The sequence below is a fragment of the Diadema antillarum genome, unplaced genomic scaffold (genome assembly GCF_040938485.1).
Source record: "Diadema antillarum isolate AM-2024a unplaced genomic scaffold, OU_Dant_1.0 scf00000140, whole genome shotgun sequence".
Lineage (NCBI taxonomy): Eukaryota > Metazoa > Echinodermata > Echinoidea > Diadematoida > Diadematidae > Diadema > Diadema antillarum.
This window is the reverse complement of record NW_027271029.1, coordinates 1,436,889-1,456,871: the sequence shown is the minus strand read 5'-3', so window position 1 is coordinate 1,456,871 and position 19,983 is coordinate 1,436,889. Positions and strand designations below refer to the sequence as shown.

General features: G+C 37.9%; 1 protein-coding gene across 1 annotated transcript in view; it reads left to right on the top strand.

Moving 5' to 3' along the window:
- Positions 1-13,017: 13,017 nt before the first annotated feature.
- Positions 13,018-19,983, top strand: part of LOC139721242 (uncharacterized) — a 54,612-nt gene continuing 47,646 nt past the window's right edge. Inside the window, exons 1-5 of the mRNA XM_071632563.1 lie at positions 13,018-13,039; positions 13,555-13,619; positions 14,078-14,282; positions 16,630-16,805; positions 18,370-18,495. Coding sequence (XP_071488664.1) covers positions 13,018-13,039; positions 13,555-13,619; positions 14,078-14,282; positions 16,630-16,805; positions 18,370-18,495 — 594 coding nt within the window. The remainder of the gene's footprint in view (positions 13,040-13,554; positions 13,620-14,077; positions 14,283-16,629; positions 16,806-18,369; positions 18,496-19,983) is intronic.

The window sequence follows — 19,983 nt, the reverse complement described above, 5'->3', positions numbered from 1 at the left end:
GTACTTTGCCTGAACTCTGCTGTCTGAAGTATGGAAGAAAAAAATTAAAATTGTCTGAATAAGATATAGTCTCCCTCTCTGTCTGAAAATTATACATTAGGACTGCTTGTGTGAATAATATACCTCAAGGAAGAAAATGATTTTGAGTTAAATTGGTTAAATCAAGTGACTTTCACTAGCAGAAGTGTAAAGCAAGCGTAGTCCATCTTAATTCAAGGTAAGGCAAGTCAAGCCTCCAAATGAGGGTTCATTTTGTAGAGGAATTCACTTACATGTGATATTAGTTCTTATCATGTTGACACTCCTAATTATTTTTTTTTTTTCATTAAAATTCATTTTCAAAAATTATTTGGGGAGCTTTGGACCGACGGCGTGACGGGGCTCGAGGAGGTCTGTTCTATTTACAGGTGTAAGACCTATCATGACCCAGAGAAATAGAGATAATGTCAAAATGTGATGACTGGATTGGAATCATATGTCAGAGTAGTCCCACTTTTCCTGCCCGTCACAGTGCGCTGATGGCCTTATCTGAGTGACGCGACAGACATTTCCTTGGTGCTAGCGACCGTCTCTAGATTAAAGGCAAATTCACTCCAAAGAGAAAGTGTTTTATTTTTCCTGTGTGTGGTATTTTGAAAGGAAACTCCTCATACGAGATCATGAGATGAGCAAAAACAAAACAAAACAAAAAACTGCAAAACTGGGTAAATTGTAAATTCATTAGCCAGAGTAATCTCAGTCCATCTTATAGACTTATGTACTCTCATAGTGGGCTCTTTACTGTTGCCATCTATTTCACACAGAACTATGACTCAGCATGCATTAAATGCACTGTACAGCAGTGTTTCCTATTCGAAAAAACTTAGCTGGATGGTCCTATATCTGTTTGTTTGCATTTATCCTGCTTCTCAATACAAAGCCAAACACAATTACAGTACTTTTTTTTTGTAAAGAGTACAAACAAAACATAATGTAATTGCAAAGTGAGCAAAAAATAAATAAATAAAGATAGTACAATCTCATGTAATACTATTTATACTCCATGGTAACAATGTCTCTTTTATTGTGTAAATATGAAGTTAAAAAAAAAAACAACAACTTCCTGCTGAAAGCACGTGTTAACCCATTGAGGACGGACTGATTTTGCTACAACACGCATTTCCCATAGATACCTGGCCGAGTATGCTCGGGACTCGTCCTCAAGGGGTTAAATGCTTCAAAAAAGAAATGGAACTCTTGAGTCTTTTGACTCTCCATTCTCAATATTTCACATAGAAAGTAGACAGATAATTAGCAAGATGGTATCTTTTAGAGTTTCTATTTGACAGCGGCAGTATGATGTACAAATTGGTGTATTTTTGAGTTATTTTCGTCCATTTGATCATGAAATATTTAGTTCAGACAGCGAAGTTTTGCAATCTCTGTAATTGACTTGACACAAAAGAAAATAGTGGCTCATATGCTACACACATGTAATAAAAAAGAAAAAAGAACCCCCCAAAGAATTCTTCGGCCATTATCAACTTACCCTACATCAACAGATGTTCAAGAATATTGCGCTATATAGATATTATAATCAGAGTCATCGACATTCTATTTTTAGGAATAGTGAAATAAATGGCATTTTACCAACAAAACATACCTGGAGCGAAGTCACAGCCATGCGACAGAAGGAGCTATTCTGAGTTGCACGCAAGATGGCATGTTTGTTAACTGCTTATAGCATGTAGCATTCATGTGGCATGACATCATTGATAACTTGAATTTAAAGGGATACTCCACACTAAGGATGGCTGACAGAGTTTGGTCACAATCAGATTTAAAAAAAAAATAAGACCAAATGTCTTTTCATTTTTCAAATACATGTGCTTTCTCCGTTTGTGCCCCTCTTCTCTGGAACAACCTCCCTACTCATATTCAGTCCTCCACCTCCACTGACATATAAAGAAACTCAAAACTCATTTATTTCAAGAACAGAACTGATTATCGTGTATTGTGGATTATTTGTATTTATAGCTGATTTATATATCTGTTCTATTTTTATAATTATCAAGCACTTTGAAACATTTTTGTCCTAGGCGCTATTTAAATTTTTCATATTATTATCATTATTAGATGTGAATTTTGGTCGTCTACCTGTGTTCACAAAACTGTAGTATTTAATGCTGTCATTTATTACATACATGTGTAAATTGAACAATCATAATGATTTCCTTGATGATTGTGCTGAAATCACTGTATGTAATGTGGTGATTGGTATAACCCTTTTTAAGGGCATCTCCATCAATCCACAACTCTAAAGAAAGTAAGTGGAGAGGATTCCACAGGATATGACATGATTTTTTTTTTAACTCAGTTTCAAATGAGGACTACCTTTTTTATGCCTCCGCCACGAAGTGGTGCCGGAGGCATTATGTTTTCGGGTTGTCCGTCCGTCCGTCCTTCCGTCCGTCCTTCCGTCCGTCCTTCCGTCCGTCCGTAATGAATTTTGTGGACAGGGTAACTATCAAAACCTTTGGAGGTATCCTAATGAAACTTGGCGTGTATGTGTATTAGGGGGAGAAGTTGTGCCTATCAACTTTTGGGTGCACATGCTCAAGGTCAAAGGTCAATGGTCAAGGTCAAATGCTTAAAATTTCACTATTTCCCCCATATCTATGCAATGCCTGAAGATATTTTCTTGAAACTTAGTGTATACATGTATTACCCAATTAAGATTCTCTGGTAAAAGTTTGTGGTCATGAGGTCAAAAGGTCAAAGGTCAAAAGGTCAAGTAAAATGTTAAAATTTCACTTTTTTCTCTCTATCTTGGAAATTGTTCAAGGTATCTTTATGGAACAAAGTATATATGCATGTACTGACTGGCAGTGGTTATCTAGGGAATTTGGGGTTCGTGGGGTCAAAGGTCAGGGGTCAAAGGTCAAGGGCAATACTTCAAAATTTTACTATTTTCCTTATATTTTTTGCAATGCCAGCAGGATTATTTTTTTTTAACTTGATGTATGCATGTATAACCCACTAGATATTCTCTGGGATTTTTTTTTTGCCAAGAAGGTCAAAGGTCAAAAGGTCAAAGATCAAGTGAAAGTGCTGAACTTACTTCTTTCTCCATATCTCGGAAGTGGCTCAAGTTATCTTTAAACTTAGTACATATTTGTGTATGTTCTGCCTGACAGTGATTCTCTTTGGTATGAATCAAAGGCCAGATGAAAATGATAACAATTTACTGTTCAATACAGAAATTGCACTTTTACTCCATACCTTGAAAATTACTCAAGTGTGTAAACTTATGAAAGGGTCAAAGTCGAAGTTAAAGTTCTTAAATCCCCAAATACATGCTCTCCTATTCATCCAATTAAACATAGGTCAAGGAAGGTGAACATTCGATACATTGTGACAAACATGTCATTTTAATATTTTGCCAATTTTGTGAAAATGTAATCACACATTGTCCACATGTACTATAGACCTATTAGGAGAATCATGCATTATGGCGGAGGCATACCAGTCGCCATAGCGACATTTCTAGTTTAACATTCTATTTCCATATTTTTATAAGACTTTGTTGTCTTTGAGTGTACTTCAGAGTAAATATTAAAAGAGAATGGATATTTTCCATTAATTTCTTTTTGAAGACAACAAAAAAGTTCAATTTATCTTCCTTTTAAGTTCAAATGGGAATACTTTTTTCCCCCTGAACTATAGCTGAATTGATAGCAGTCACATCAACATGTAGGATGGAAAAACCAGCACATCAGTCAACACTTTTGAATGCCAGTCCTATCATCAAATGGACATTAGTTACAACCTTCAAAATAGAAAAATTGGAGTGACATCTGTTTTTCCCCCTAAAGAATGAACAAAAAGTAGCATATCTGATAAACCAGATTATGGGTAGAACAACCACATTCCCAGATTTTTAGCAACAGACGAATGGTTGATATTTTTTTTTCCTTTTGAGATGCAACCCCTGGCTCTCTAATCTGAGACTAATGAATGTGAAATAGAGATGCAATGTTAAATGCATTTAGTGGTTTACTAGCAGAAGAGGGCATTTCCTGTTAGAGTATTTAGTAATCAAATGTAATTAAGGGTCACTCCTGGTGTGTTATGGGGAATATAGGGATGCTCAGAAGAGAATGCATGGGGCTTTTGTATCTTTAGAATAAAGGTATTGTCGTGTAATCCCAAACAGTTTATTGGGGATTAAAAAGATGGGTCTCCAAGAGGCACAACCCTAATTCAGTTTTCCTTTATTGCTCATACCATCTGTTCTTTAACCCATCAGTACCCAGGATAATTTTGTTGCAGAAATTATTATCTTTTCCTCACTATTGGTAACTCTAAATTTTCGTGCATAATCTGATAGATTGGACTGTACCCTGAGGGTAATGGGAAGATATGTAGGTCTATAATATGATGGATGGAATATGAAAAAAAAAAACACCTTCCTTTACCTAGATATACACAACAAAATCCATGTAGTGACAAGTTTAGCTAAAAATTGATATACTCATGTAATTGCCTTATGTGTTTTCTTCTTCAGATGACAGACAGCAGAAGGTGCAAAAAGAAATTAAACAATCTATGTATAAAAAAAAGAACTTTAGAAAAATGTTTTGTTTTTTTAAACTTAGATCCAGTAGATTAAGCCCTGTGCCCTATTTGGCAGTAACACTACAGAACATTAAATGTGTGTAGAATAACTCTCCACTGCTTTTGAAAGGAAGTGTCTTCCTTTCAAAATTCTTAAATTTCCTACAAATGTCCAGTTCCTAGATAGCCATTTGAGTCAGAATAATGTGATTAGAGGTCATAAAATGTATAGTCCTTCCTGCACCATCATATCAAATTGGGTAATGGGGAGGGAGGTGGTTTCAGACTACCTTCTTGTCCAACATGAAAACCAGAAGATAGTAAATGTAGCAAATTTCATTGGGATTTGTTGGTTTATCGGATGAGGTCTTTCATGTAAAGCAAGGTCAGTGTAATGAATTTCCCCCTTGTAAAAACAGTCTTTCGGCATGGCTGTGATTTTAATTTTGCATTCTGGTTCCTCCACCCCTTGTGGGTTGTTACCTTCAAGGATTCTACCTCTTTTGCCAGGCTTTCTAAACATCAGACGTATTCTGTGATGTTAGGATGGAAGCAAGAACTTTAGACTGGCAGGGCCATGTAGCCATGGAGCTACAACACATGATGTGTGTCACAGATGAAGCTATATTTTTGGCCCTTATAACTCTCTTTTATCCTTCTATTATAATTTCTTGTAAAAACAACAACAAATGAACAAAAAAACTCAATGATGGTTTGTAATTAAGGTCTCTTCTTTAAAATCTTTATTAAATGAGTCTATCTAATATTTCTGTTCAGGACCCCCATAAAGTGTAGCATATGTGGACTTTTCCCTTTAAAGAGTGTGTACAGTTCTGGTTGAGATGAGGATTTAGCTTTTAACGTTTTGCGAGATATTCAGAAACCACTATGAGATGTCAAAGAGCATGCAACTCTAAGGGGTATCAAAAGTTTATGTGATGAAAATCAGTTTTGAAATGGCTGAGATATCCAAAAACAAAGTGAAACAAAGAGATTCTAATAAAAGACGTGGCCTGTTGCCTTTTATTACTTTCACTTGTTGGATATCTCGGCCATTTGAAAACCAATTTTCATCAAATAAATGTTGAAACCTTCTTTAAAATTACATGCTCTTTCATATTTCATAAGAGGTTTCTCGTTATCTCACTTAGGAATGTTCAAAACATGAATCCCCACCTCAACCAGTACTGTACAGTCCCTTTAAGGTTCACTGCACTGTGTTTGATGCCGGTATTGCTTTTAAGGAAGGGGGTGATAACTATAAAGCTCTCTAATGAAGCATCTGTTAAAGTAATACTACTTGTGTGTGTGTTTTTTTCTAGTGAAATGCACTAAAAAAACACGAGTGCATTTCTGCCCTGTTCTACCAGATAAGTGGAAGTTGGTAATTACTGTAAAATGAATAGTGAAAGCACTCTGATAATGTTCATACCAGTTCCAATTATATGACCAGGGTGTTTTTTTTTAAGTTTAAATTGCTGCTAATATTCAAGCAGTGAAGCCATAGGAATTCTTTCTTCATAAGTTACGTTCAGACGGCAGGCCCTAACCTCGAGGTTAGGAAACCTCGAGGTTTAGCTCTTGCCCTCTAACTACGACGCGTGTCCACACGACGAATTTTAACCTCGAGGTTACGAAACCTCAAGGTTAAGCTTCTGCCCCCCCCCCCTAACTACGAGTGGGTCCCACTCAATGTTAAAACCACAAAACCGGAAGTTTATGCCCACACTGCTAACAAGGCGTTTATTTATTCTTTAGTCCTACCCTGTCGGACTTGCTTACAGGTACCCTTTTTCTCTGTCATGGTATGCAGAGATAGCACTGCACTGATGACTTTATGCCCTTATGAAGATATTCGTCGAAAACATTTTTTTAGCGTCGGAGAAGAATATAGAATACAGTAGCGAGTTCGACGTGTTCAATTTCAGAGATCAAGCGCATGGGAAGAAAAGATGATGTTGTTGTGTCGTGCGTCATAGGTTTTTCACGTGTAGCGTATTTGTGGTGTACGTTTGGGAGGTTGACCCGGAAGCAGAGGGAAATTGTGGGGGCTGGAGTTTACGGCGAGGTCACTCTTAACTTCGAGTTCGTTGTTTTTTGTGTCCACACGGTGCTTAACTACGAGTGGGGACCCCCCGCGGCTCGTGGTTAGAGCGCTAACCATAAGATTTCTCGTGGCTCGAAACATCGAGCAAACCTCGAGGTTTGCTAACTACGAGTGCGTCTTCACGGTCCCTAACTACAAGCTCTAACCTCGAAGTTTCCTAACTTCGAGGTTAAGGGCGCCCGTCTGAACGTAACTAATGTTCATACCAGTTTAAGTTCCAATTATATGACCAGGGTGCTGTTTTTAAAGTTTAAATTGCTGCTAATTTTCAAGCAGTGAAGCCTTATTTAAAGGAATTCTCTCTTCATAGTGTGGCTCCTGCAGCATCATAAAACATATGCACAGATTCTATCGTTGTTTGCCTTTAGAATTATTGTATTCCACATTCTATTCAATCCAGTTGATAATATGATGTTGATGTTATTAAAAAACAAAGTAAAACAAAGTGGTCGTAATAGAAGATGGGACCCACCTTTTATTAGGACCTCTTTGTTTCTGGATATCTCAGCCATTTTAAAACCAATTTTCATCAAGTAAACTTTGAATTCCTCTTAGGATTGTAAGCTCTTTGATATATTCCATAAAGTGGTTTCTAATTATCTTGCAAAATGTTATCATCTGAATCTCCATCTTAATACTATATCATCTATATATGTCTTGACAGAAGAATATAAAAAGCCTCCTCAATATGGGAATTTACATTGTCAGTTGAGGTGCATGAAGCAAACAGATATCTCTCCGATTGATCTTTGGAATTTCCCAGATTTTGATGCTTGAATGTTGAATGACAATGGTCTGTTCACTCATTTAGACTTATTTCATGATAATATGACTATTCGTACTGACCTATCAATTCATCTTCTGACTGGACCTCAGTTTTGCCTCGGGATATCACAAAAAAAAAAAAATCTTTTCACATCAATAAAATCTCAAGAATTAATAATGATTTTATTAAAAAAGGGCAAACACTCTTGCATGAAAAGATGAAGGTAATGATAGCTTGAAAATGATGGAGTGAATATTATATCTGTTAACTCTTATCTAATTTGTAATCCTAACTCTGGGCATTTGTACTCCTCTGTGATCTGCACTGTAAGTCTGCAGAGTGAATAGTTGAAGATTACATTGCATCTCATGAATCTAAAGTTGTGTCCCTTTGGGCTCTGGCTTGGGCAATAATAGAGCATCCTCTGTCTTTGGATGTCAAGTACGTGAGCGAGCATTTGTTTGAATAGATTTTGGAAGTGGCTGCTCGTGGGAAAGTCTCCTTGTTCATGTAAATATCTTTTTGTGTCACAGGTCTTATCAGAATGTGAGAATACATTTTGATCTGCAGTAATTAGGCCTAGATTATGTGGATGATACAGATTTTGGTGTTTTGTAAATATTTCTTAGATCTCAATCTGTGGTTGCTGAAGGATAAATTTGATGTTGTTTTCTCTGAGCATGTATGAAGTGTGAATATTTTTTTTATTTGCCACACTACAAAAGGATACAATATTTTGCAAATCTGAATAAATATAGTTCCATCCATTATAGCTATCAAGATAATGCATGAAAGAGCTTTATTATGCTACGTGTAATATTCATTGCCAACTATTTTTTTTTGCAATCCCAATTCAAGACCATTCAATACATATTTTCTGAAAATTGCATTTTTTTTTTAAAGCTGTCTGCACATAGGCCTACTTATTCACTCCCACAAACAGCAATACCAAGTAGAGGAAATATGTTTAGAGACAAACATATTGTTTGACAAAACACAACATTGTGATGTCATATCTCTCTGCAACAAGTAGTAGCTTTGCTTGCCATTTCCCTATAGGCTCCATCAACTAAATTGGGTCAGTAACTGGTAGGTTCAAAGGTCAATGTGTTTGAGTCAGAGGTCAACACGACCTAGCAGTATGGGCAAATGGTTAACAACTCCAGTTACAAATTAGAGTGGAAGCCCCTTTTCCCTTGTGAAATATTCTTAAATTTCACTTGTCTCTTTGCTATATCTGTCTCTTGTTATTCTACTTTGTAGATGTTTTTCTTGATTTTTTTTTTCTTCTTCCTTTTTGTGTCATTGTTGCTGGTCTTTCATCTATTATGTCTTTCCTTTTTTTTGTTTTGTTTTATTCAGCAGTTCTCCATTTAAAGACTGCAGTGCACCTGTGAATAATATTTTTCCAATAGACATGAGCTATATATTTGGAGATATGTTTATCTTGCAGATATGTGAACAGATATTACATGTCAAGGTTTAGTTTTTCTCTTGTGGATTCTTTTACTTCTATACCACCATCAAAGCCCACCTTGGGTTTACGTCACCAGTGAATATCTGAAGTCATTGCTGACTGAAAGTGACTGTGTTTTGTATCCATTCAAGAGTTGGTACCATTCTCTTGTGTGAAATACTGCACTATTTCTGCCCTTAAAATATTCCCTGCAGAATGATACGAAAATGACAAAATTGACAAAAATTGGATAAGAAATAAGGAAGATATGACATTTTGAAATTTTATTTTTTTTTTTGGAAAATATATATTTCTTGACCAATCCTTATGAATATTCAAAGCAGCAAGTTAAAGATGTCATGCTCTCACAATTTTTTATTCATTTCATATACAGAAATTACAAAAATCTCATATTTCATCTGTATGAATATAAAACTTGTCTTAAAACCACCCAGAATAAAAAAGAAGAAATGTTAACTCTGATTGATATATCTAGGTAAAGGAACAATCATGCTTTTACTTGTATTAGCAAAAAATACCAATTTTTCCAAATTTCATATATAACATGAATGAAAAATAGTGAGGGTATGACATCATCACCTCCCTCACTTGAATATTCAAAAGGAGCGGTCAAGAAATGTTTTCAAAAAAAGAAGTAAAATGTCAAAATGTCGTATCTTCCTATTTCTTATCCGATTTTTGTCATTTTGGTATCATTCTATAGGGAATGTTTTTCTCTTTGTTTTGAAGGTTATTCATTGTTGGGTTGGATTTCTTCTTTAAAGTTCACTTCTCCGAGGTAAGCACTGTGCAGTAGTGTGCTTATTTCCTATGGGGAGAAGACAAGAAGTGTGTCCGGTCATATATGAAAAATATATACATTCGTAGCATCACGGTAGGTGGTATTTTGTGGCACCATTCACATTTTAACCCGTTGAAGACGAGACCCGAGTATACTCGAGCAGGTGTCTATGGGAAATGCGTGTTGTAGCAAAATCAGTCCATCCTCAGCGGGTTAATAGCTCACATGCATAATTCAAGTAAGTTTGAATCACCACCATAAGTACCACAGCATTATGCAAGGAACTTTGCAGTATGTTTGTATTCACATGTACATTACAAAATAGTTGGGTATGTAAATTTTTGTCAAACATTGTGAGTAGGCCTAACAGTATGTCTTCTGCATGATGTGTAAGCCAAATGCATGGTAGCATCCATTTGGCTCTAGAGGGGAAAATAAGTCAAACCTAATTGTGCTCACTTACCTTATAGCTGTGATGGAAAGTCACTCAAAATATCCCACAGGTAATAGAAGTAATCAACTCTTGTGAAGATATTTTAGTTGATTACAGACTGCTCTAAGTGAGATCTTCCGCTCTTCATAATGTTTGCTGTCAACAGGAATGAGAATCTGAACATTTGATTGCTTCTGATTTTGAGCCAAGTGGAACATCTGCTATAATAAAATCATTTTAAGTGAAAGTGACTAAAAAGCAGCAATTTCTGTGAACAAGTAAGCGCTTTCAAACATGGAATGTTATTGCTATCTAAAAGTCTGTTTATTACTCTGACACAGTGCCTATTTAGCATCTCAGACTAGCTCCCTGTAAAGTCATGTGATTGTGACTATTACAGAGACAGCGATGCGATGAATACTAAAGTTGACTTTTTCTCAAAGAGGAAAAAACTCCACAACTCTACACAAATGTATCTAATGCTTGTCAGAACACTCATCTCCCCTTATAATATTGCAGGTCAGATCCTGCTACAAAATTCAAAATTCTGTTGTGATCATACATTTGTAGTTTTTCACTTCGCAGTACCGTCGTATGCAGAAAATGTCTGTGTCACATGACCAAAGCAGCTATTAGTATTTGGAATGGTAAACATGTCAGCTGATTAGAGCTATTAATAATCAGTCATTAGATTTAATACAACCTCTTTGCTTCTTATTCATCCGGATTGAGCAAACTCTTATTGGAAAACACCGTTAGACTACAGTATGTAATATAGCCTAATGTGATTTTGGAAGTATGCTTGTTAGAAACATTATTTAACTTTACATCACCTCTTTAAGAAAATACACTGAATTGCTGTTTTTACGAAAACATGTTTTAAAATGTTTTATTTCTTTGGATAAAACAATCATTTCAGGAGGTTCTCTGGTGATTGATTGTACTAAATTCCACAGGAAAATAATGTAACAGTCCCTTGCTGTAGGCCTCATAAGCTAAGAATACTACTTAATGTGTCTCAGTGAATTGACAAGCTGTGATTATTTTCAGGTTGCCAGAAATACCTTGCCTAATTATCAATATTTTGGTCTCCAAACAATGTTTAAGTAACTCATGTGACGCTATTGTTCATAAGCTGTCATCTTTCAGACAACAACAACAACAACAACAACAACAAAAACAAGAGCAAGTGTCTGCCACATGTTCTCCCATCCGATAGTGTGATTCAGTACTGGCTGCGTTGGATTAGTTGACTCTGAAAATAGTGAAAGTCTGATTGGTACGTATGAAAGCCCATCATACTGTGTTTGGCCTAAAATTTGCACCAGATTCAGTCATCTCAGTGTCAGTTTTCCAAAAATTGATTATCATTTCCTCTTGAAAGTGATAACATTGGCAGTTTGCCGAGCTTACTTTATTTTTCATCTGGCGCAATAGTTATTTCCTTTAAGTGGTCTATTCCAACTTACAAAGTCACAGTGTCCCTTTAAAGTAAACCATTCAGAATGGAATGTACTCATTAGGTTTATTTCCATTCTACCTGCCTCAAATGATTGTTTAGGGAGTGTGACATGAATGGGTATTATTTGCAAACTTGGCCTACTTTAGAAAATGACCCTCTTTCTTTCTTTTCTTCAGTTGTCATGATTTCTTTTTTTTTTATTATTTTTTTTTTGTATGTCTCAGGACCCACACGATCATATCTGTAACACTTTACATCAAGCATATTGCAAACGGGATCAGATGTCCTGCATAATGAGACAGAAAGAGAAAGGAAAAAACAGAGAGAGTAGTGAATGCACTGGAAAAGCAAATTTTTTCTTGCAAGTAATCTTTTTGCACTTGGGCAGGGAAAAGGAATTTCACTTGTCTTTTATTCCACAGAATGAAAATATAAAAATGTGTTACATATAACAGGCAAAAAAAAAAATGTGTGCTGTTGTTTTTACACTAGTTTCTTGTCATGAGAAATGTGTAAAAATTTCCACTTCTAACAGTTCATACATACAGATGACAAGATGGCCCCTTTAGACTCAAACAGTATTCATCATATTTATAAACATATGATTACACAACATATTAACATGGAGATTATGCAATATAATAATCGTACAAGGCAGTGCTCAGCTCATCATTTTGATAAAGACACGTCAACATACAAGCGATCAGACTTACGTGTAGATGGTCTTGTAAGCAAACTTGTAGTAGAACATACCGTATTGGTAAGAAAAAGCTAGTCTGAGGGGACAGTAATAGAACACAAGAGAGAATATGAGTTAAGTTTTCACCCACAAAAGAAAATTAAATGTACAAATAGGATGTAATTATGGAAAATGGAACAGATGTATGAGGAAATTGAAATCTAACCTGCTTTGCTGTTGGTGTACCAACAACAGCAGCAGCAAGAGAGAGCAATATGCCTATTCATCTTGTCCATGTGAATAATGTGTGGCAGATGACTACCATACATGACCTGCGAAACTCCTGATGCCAGATAAACCCTGACCCGATATCTCTTTAAGCGTTGGCTTGGACAAATGAACAGGAAAGAAGAGATATGATAATGAGCATAGCTTTGGTGACAGGTCTGGAGATCATAGACTATATAATCAATAATGGTCACAACTTGCGATAAAAATCAAAGATCTCTGATAACAATTCATTTGGTAGCATATATACAAAATGTGCAACATCCTGACAGTGTCTATGTTTTACTGTATAAATACTTTTCACACAAAGATTTTAATTACAACTTAGTGAAGACAAAGATCATGGCAGTGAATTGTATATCATTCAAAGTTTTCTTGTGGATTTTTTTCTTTTCTTTTTTCTTTTTTTTTTTGGGGGGGGGGAGGATATGGCAGGGAAAGGTATCCCAGGTAGGAATTAAATTCCATGTCATTCAGCTACTCCTATTGTGACATTCATTGCATGGTTATTTATTATGACACTATGATAGATTGATGTTGCTCCATGATATGGCAGTATGACAAGCGCTTGGCATAGTTTGGTTGAAAGGCATCTTTCATCCTACCAAAGAAGATGAGGGCAAAACAAGAAATCAAGAATGAGCTGTGTATGATAGGGAATGCCACCCCCTTAATCCATGTAGATCTTTTTAGGGCAGTGACATGAACATACAGTAATCCAACATGGAACAGCTTTCATGGCATATTTGTATCTTAGTTACACCACCACAGGTGGAAACTGATCTTTGGGACACAGGTAGGCCTATTGGAAAACTGATTGAAAGGATTTACTGTAATAGCCAGTGATGGGATGGTTAAATTTTGGTCTTCCTTAATCCTTTGGGGACCAGAACCTGAATGACACATGCTCTCATAGTTAAAGGTGAGCTTTGATGGAAGTTGTGTTTTTTGTCTGTTTTTCTTAGCTGGAAAGTGGTATCAAATAGGTTACCTTGGTAATAGGATTCACAAATGGTGTGAAAAGTTCCAGGTAATGATGATAATAACAGTTTATGTTTACAGAAGCTAGGTCTTCTTTATAAATAATATATTTTGGTACCAGAAGTGTAAAAGATATTTTGGAGTATATGTTATTTTGTATATCAAATGATATCTCTAAGTTTTAGAAGCTTACAGTCACTTAAGTGGCTACCGGTAGTTTCTTTTGAGTTCCTGCCAATCTTCTAATCACTGTATGACACATTCGCTCAAGGCCATCACAATCTACACTGAACTGTCTCTCAAAGTCCAATATAATTGCAGATGTCATAATAACCTCCATATATCTTTTTGTTTCAAATCATTGGCCAGAATTTAGGGCTTTAGCTTATACACCAGCAAATACAGCATATAAGTATGCTGTATACAATACTGTATGCAAATAAAACTCTCTTGTAAATGAAAACACAACTCAATTCTCCCCGAATTCTTCTTGCTCTCCATGCACAGACCGTTGGATGTGATGGCGTCCTTGGCTCAGGATTGGTGGTGGACAAGTGCGGAATGTGCGGCGGATCCAACACTGACTGCCAGATCTTCTCCGGGGCCATCACCAACGACTTCCGCACCATCGGCTACCACACCATGGTGACCATCCCGGCCGGTGCCATGTACGTCAACATCACGGAGACGACCAAGTCCAGGAACTACCTGGGTGAGTAATTATCGCCCATTCATTTCCTGTCGATGATTGGAGTAGAACTGGACCTTTGCAGGGGAGACCAGTGTCGGTGTGTTGTTTCCATTGTAATTTTTTTTTTACCGATGTATTTTTCTGTCCGAGGTCTGTGTTATTTCCAGAATTAGTCACAATGGAACACTGCTTTAAACAACAAAAGTGGTCATGTTACAGCTTCTGATAAGTGAAAAGCTGAGCAATGTGAAAGCAACAAAAAAGGAGTGTGGAGAATCACATCTGTTTGAATGTGATTTGATCATTTATGTAATGTCTTGTCCACTGTTGAAAATAACCTGTCTTGGTCTCTTGACAATGACGACACTTCTATTGGACTTATTTTCCCTGTAGAAGAATGTGACCAAATTTCAACTTCCTTCAGTTCTGCTTTTTCAACTTGTTATGTCTTGGAGGTCTAGTATGAAAATCATTTCCTACATTTATATCAAGAGTAGAGTTATTTGGGAAGCTCTCTTATCAAGAAATAGTGACGTTGATGATAAAATAAACTCAGAAGTATTTCAATCATCTCACATTGTGTCATGATCAAAATAAGTGTGACATCTGTTTCAAGTTGTCCATTATAGTACAGCTCTGCATATTTGACATATTCAGAAGTATAAATTGTATAAATAGCTTGCTTAGCCAGCCAATGATGCACTGGTCACAAATATACTCAGGCTGAGGCCTGTTGAAGATGGAATGAGCTGCAATTGGTCATTGTTTGACCACTTTTGCTCCATTTTTAAGTCAGCTGTTGTCTCCATTTCTCTACTTTCGTCTGTAAAAGATTGTTTTCTTTTTTTTTTGGGGGGGGGGATGGGGGAAATCTCAGCATTGTTAGCTCACAGGAAGTGACTGCCTCAGTGCACTTTTCTTTTAAAATTATTTTAAATGTAATATCCAGAGAAGTGATCACAAGTTTCATTCGACAGTGATGTCATTTTGCCCCATTGTCTCAAGGACTTCATAAAGATAGGGTTCTGTCATCCCAGACTAAAAGCTGCGTCGTCATTTCAAACTGAAGCTAATCACTGAGACTTTCTCATTCAATTTGTGCAATTTGGGACCTGTTGGCAGCTCTCCATGGTAACGAGCAGATATCCCAAAATTTGATCACCTGTCATTGCGGAAGTCACTATCAGAGTATGACTATCACTTAGCTCGTCCCTTATACATTGGGGGCTTGACTCTATAGGCCCTGCTCTGGAATGGGATGTGTCCAGGGACTGACCTATTTCCTGTTTGAGTAGTGACCAAAACTAGAAAGAATTTGAGTAGTCCGCATCACTTTTTGTGCTTCTGCCATGGAGGATGTCAGAGGCATTATTTATTCACTTTTTTATGCTAGTTCCTTTTTTTTTGGGGGGGGGATGTAATTTTGTTCTCATCAGCAAAACTAGATAGGAGATGAAGGGAACTGAGCATCAAATATAGTCATATAGCATGCTCTACATGTATTTCCACAAAGGTATGCTGTCTTGTATTGTATGTGAACAAGATATTGGGAGAGGTCAGAGAGTCTTTAAATGACTGTCCATCATTTTCTGATTTACTCCTGAGCTGAGACCCCGATCCCCTTAGGGCGGGGGTAACAAGATGGGGTTAGGGTGCCAGAGCTCCACCCCTCACTGGCTGTTGTGACCCCCTTTTGGTTACCTGCTGGCTCTTGTTGAGTGATTTGATACGGACAGAAACTCTTCAATGTCAATATCTCTTCACCCTCGGGGATTGAAGAGTAAAACAGAAAAGGATAGATCAAGTGCAAAATTGCAGATTCTTCCTCTTTTTTTTTTTTTTTTTGGTAGTCATAGAGTCGTCCTGACTAGACTGACAATGCAATTGATATTACCCAATGATACTCGTCATGTCACTGTTAGTTTACATCTTAAACATGACAACTGTTACTGACATATGATGTGCAGTCTTGGCAATGTACACTTGTAGTTTAGTCTAAGAAACCAAATGACCAGGTCTCAACTGAAATGTTCATGACAGCTGTGGAATCTGTGCAAATGCATCAATTCTTTGAAATGTTGTATTGATGCATTTTTGGTGATTGCAGCTCAGGAGATGTAAATATACAAGCCAATGAAAACTCAAATGATAAATAGTGATTCCATATTTGCAATGACTACAGAACACAGAAAATTTCTTTGAAGTAGTTTTGTAAGTTTGTCATAGCCTGTCAATTACTGATAAATTGCTAGAAATCTTTAACTCATTTGCAGGTGTCACATTATTGTACAGTTAATGGAAATGGTTTGGGAACAGTTTCCATGGCAATGATACCATATTCAATCTCTCTCTGTATCTCCATAACCAGCTCTTCAGACATCTGCTGGAGACACAGTCTTCAACTGCAACTGGAGGATAGACTATCCAGGAAACTACTCAGCTGGTGGAACCAACGTCCTCTACAAGAGGTCGGCCAGAAGCCAGAACAATTTGGGGGAGCAGATCCTGATTATGGGCCCCACAGCGGTGGATTTGGATGCCATGGTAAAAGATGCCATCTTCTTCATCTCTGTGCATCTTTCTCCTCCTCCTCCTCAGCCTCCTCCTCCTCATCCTCCTCCTCCTCATCCTCCTCCTCCTCATCATCATCATCCTCAGCCTGTTCCTCCTCCTCCTCCTTCTCCTCCTCCTTCCCCCTGTTCTTATTTCTTCCAAAATGTACCTTCAAGACTGTGTTCATTTCAATGTATTCTTGTTGACTTACAGCCACTGAGAAACTTGCAGTGTACCAAACAACATACTCTCTGAAAATAATGTTTCACTTTTTTTTTTCAAAGGACTAGTGATATTATTCACATTTACATAAACATTATGCAGATGACATGATGTAGTAGACCTCACTGCCCGACAAGTCTCCCATTGGCTTGTTCTTCACTTCATCAACTTGTTTATATGGATTCTGTTGGGGGGGGGGGGGGGGGAGCATATCCTTATCAAATCTTTATAAGGTTGTAATGATATGGTAATTATGGTATGGTATTTAAATGGAAAGTCTCAAAGTAGTGAAATTCTCCACTTATTTATTGGTTGGTTACAAACCAATGGGAGACTTGTGATCCAATACTGACATTAAATTACTTTCAAATGGTTTTACCTCTTTTTGGAATGTTTGTCTGCCTTTACTTATATCTTATCACTATGGTTCTATCTTTTAGCACATTTATATGAAGTAAGCTTCCTTGTGGGAATGATTTAGCTTTTGAAGAGAATATACCTTGAAAGAAGGATGAGGAAATTTAAGTTGTCGTTGTATTTCACAAGACCTGACAAGTTTTCCAAAGAACCTTGAATGGTCACTTACGGGATTCTGCTTCCTGTTCCCATGGCGAGATTTTTCTGTGGCATTTCAGTGCATGCAGCAAGTTCAGGATCACTGCGTGCCATGCTCTGTGATTACCTTAGCGCTTGTCACCACCTCGTTACAAGCACACCTGAGCTGTGGGACAGAAATAACTTGTTAATACCCCGTAGAGTGAACAAAAAAATGCGAGGCTGTTGAGTGAAATTCCCGTAAGTTAGAGGAAAGCTCACCGAACGATTTCCGTCGAGTTGTGATTCTGTTTTCCCCCTGTGATATTTTCATATCTCTCATGCTGCAACTTCCTTCAGAAGGAACAAAAACTAACATAGATTTAGAAATGATTTGTGACAACACTTGGCACCAGATACATTTAGGAATCACTGTGTTTGAAAATCATGTTCTGTCAGGGGGTAATTATATTTGTGGAATATCTAGACAGACAGTGCAGGGTATTTAGTGGGCTTATGTTTAGGCAAGATATGTACCAGGTGGCAAATTTCTTGTGAAGTATTAAGCATGACATATTTAGTTTGTGTCAGCCACACTATGAATTAAAATTTGCCTGTGTTACGTCTAGCTAACCTTTAAATGCAAACCCGAGTATGCTGTATATGCCGGTAGATACAGTATAATTCTTTCGGTAGGATATTCCTTTTGTAAATGGATACAAAGAAACATATCTCCAAAAATTGCTACTCACTCACACATATCAACTATGAGTATTTCATTCTATTCATGCTCTTTCAGATCATATATCAGCAGAGAAATCCAGGGATCACATATGAGTACGTCATCCCCAACCCAAGGAGTACGAAGCAGGAAACTCCCCCTGTGGCCCCAGAGGAGGATAGGGGGCAGCAGACTTCACAGCAGGTGAGCAGTGCTCCTGTCTCTATGTGACCCATGACACTCATGTGCTCTTGTTAATCCAAGTATCCTCCTTAAACCACTCCCTGCATAATTCTGAAATTCACATAGACTCTGCACAGGACACAGCAGATTCCAGGAGATCGTGGGTTAAGCGACCCCTCGGGATTCAGAGAATGAATGAAATGTGTAAATGTACAAAACATATTGTGAATGAATACAGGGCCCAGCTGTCCAAGGGTCTGTTCACGAGTGCAGATCTCTCACAGAGGAGATGTCTACCATTGAACATTGACAAGGTCATGGTTCAATTTACTTCATAGCGGCAAGTTTTTCAACTGTGTTATGTCCAGCTAGCCTTCCTAACCAACTTTCACTGCAGCAAGTTTCAAATCAGTGAAATTGTAGATGTCACACATATCATGGGGCTTGATATGTTTTTAGCTCACCTGAGCCAAAGGCTCAAGTGAGCTATTGCGATCGCCCTTCGTCCGGCGTCCGTCGTGCGTCGTGCGTCGTGCGTCGTCCGTCGTCCGTCGTCCGTCGTGCGTCGTGCGTAAACTTTTTACATTTTCATCTTCTTCTTGAAAACCCCATGACCGATTTTCATCAAACTTGGCAGGTAGCATCCCTAGGGGGTTAGGAACTCAATTTGTTAAAATGGGCACCATGCCCCACCCAGGGGGCCCCCAGGGGGGCCCAAACCCCCCAAAATTAAGGAATCTGTAAAAATCTTCTTCTCTAGAACCAGAAGTGATAGAGCGAAGTTAATACTATGAGTTAGTACATTGATGACTGTAGTTTCAAGTTTGTTCATGGCAGAATCAGGGGTGCCCCCCTTGGGACCCAGGGGAGGGGGGTGGGGAAGGGTTCTAATGGGGCCTAAATTGTACATTTTCATCTTCTTCTTGAGAACTCCATGACCCATTTTCACCAAACTTGGCAGGTAGCATCCCTAGGGGGTTAGGAACTCCATTTGTTAAAATGGGCACCATGACCCACCCAGGGGGCCCCCAGGGGGCCCAAACCCCCCAAAATTAAGGAATCCGCAAAAACCTTCTTCTCTAGAACCAGAAGTGATAGAGCTAGGTTAATACTATGAGTTAGCACATTGATGACTGTAGTTTCAAGTTTGTTCATGGCAGAATCAGGGGTGCCCCCCTTGGGACCCAGGGGGGGGGGGGGGGGTGGGGGTGAGGAGGGGTCCTAATGGGGCCTAAATTGTACATTTTTATCTTCTTCTTGAAAACCCCATGACCCATTTTCACCAAACTTGGCAGGTAGCATTCCTAGGGGGTTAGGATCTCAATTTGTTAAAATGGGCACCATGCCCCGCCCAGGGGGCCCCCAGGGGGCCCAAACCCCCCAAATGAAGGAATCTTTAAAAATCTTCTCTAGAATCAGAAGTTATAGAGCTGAGATAATACTATGAGTGAGTACATTAATGACTGTAGTTTCAAGTTTGTTCATAGGAGATCCAGGGGTGCCCCTCTT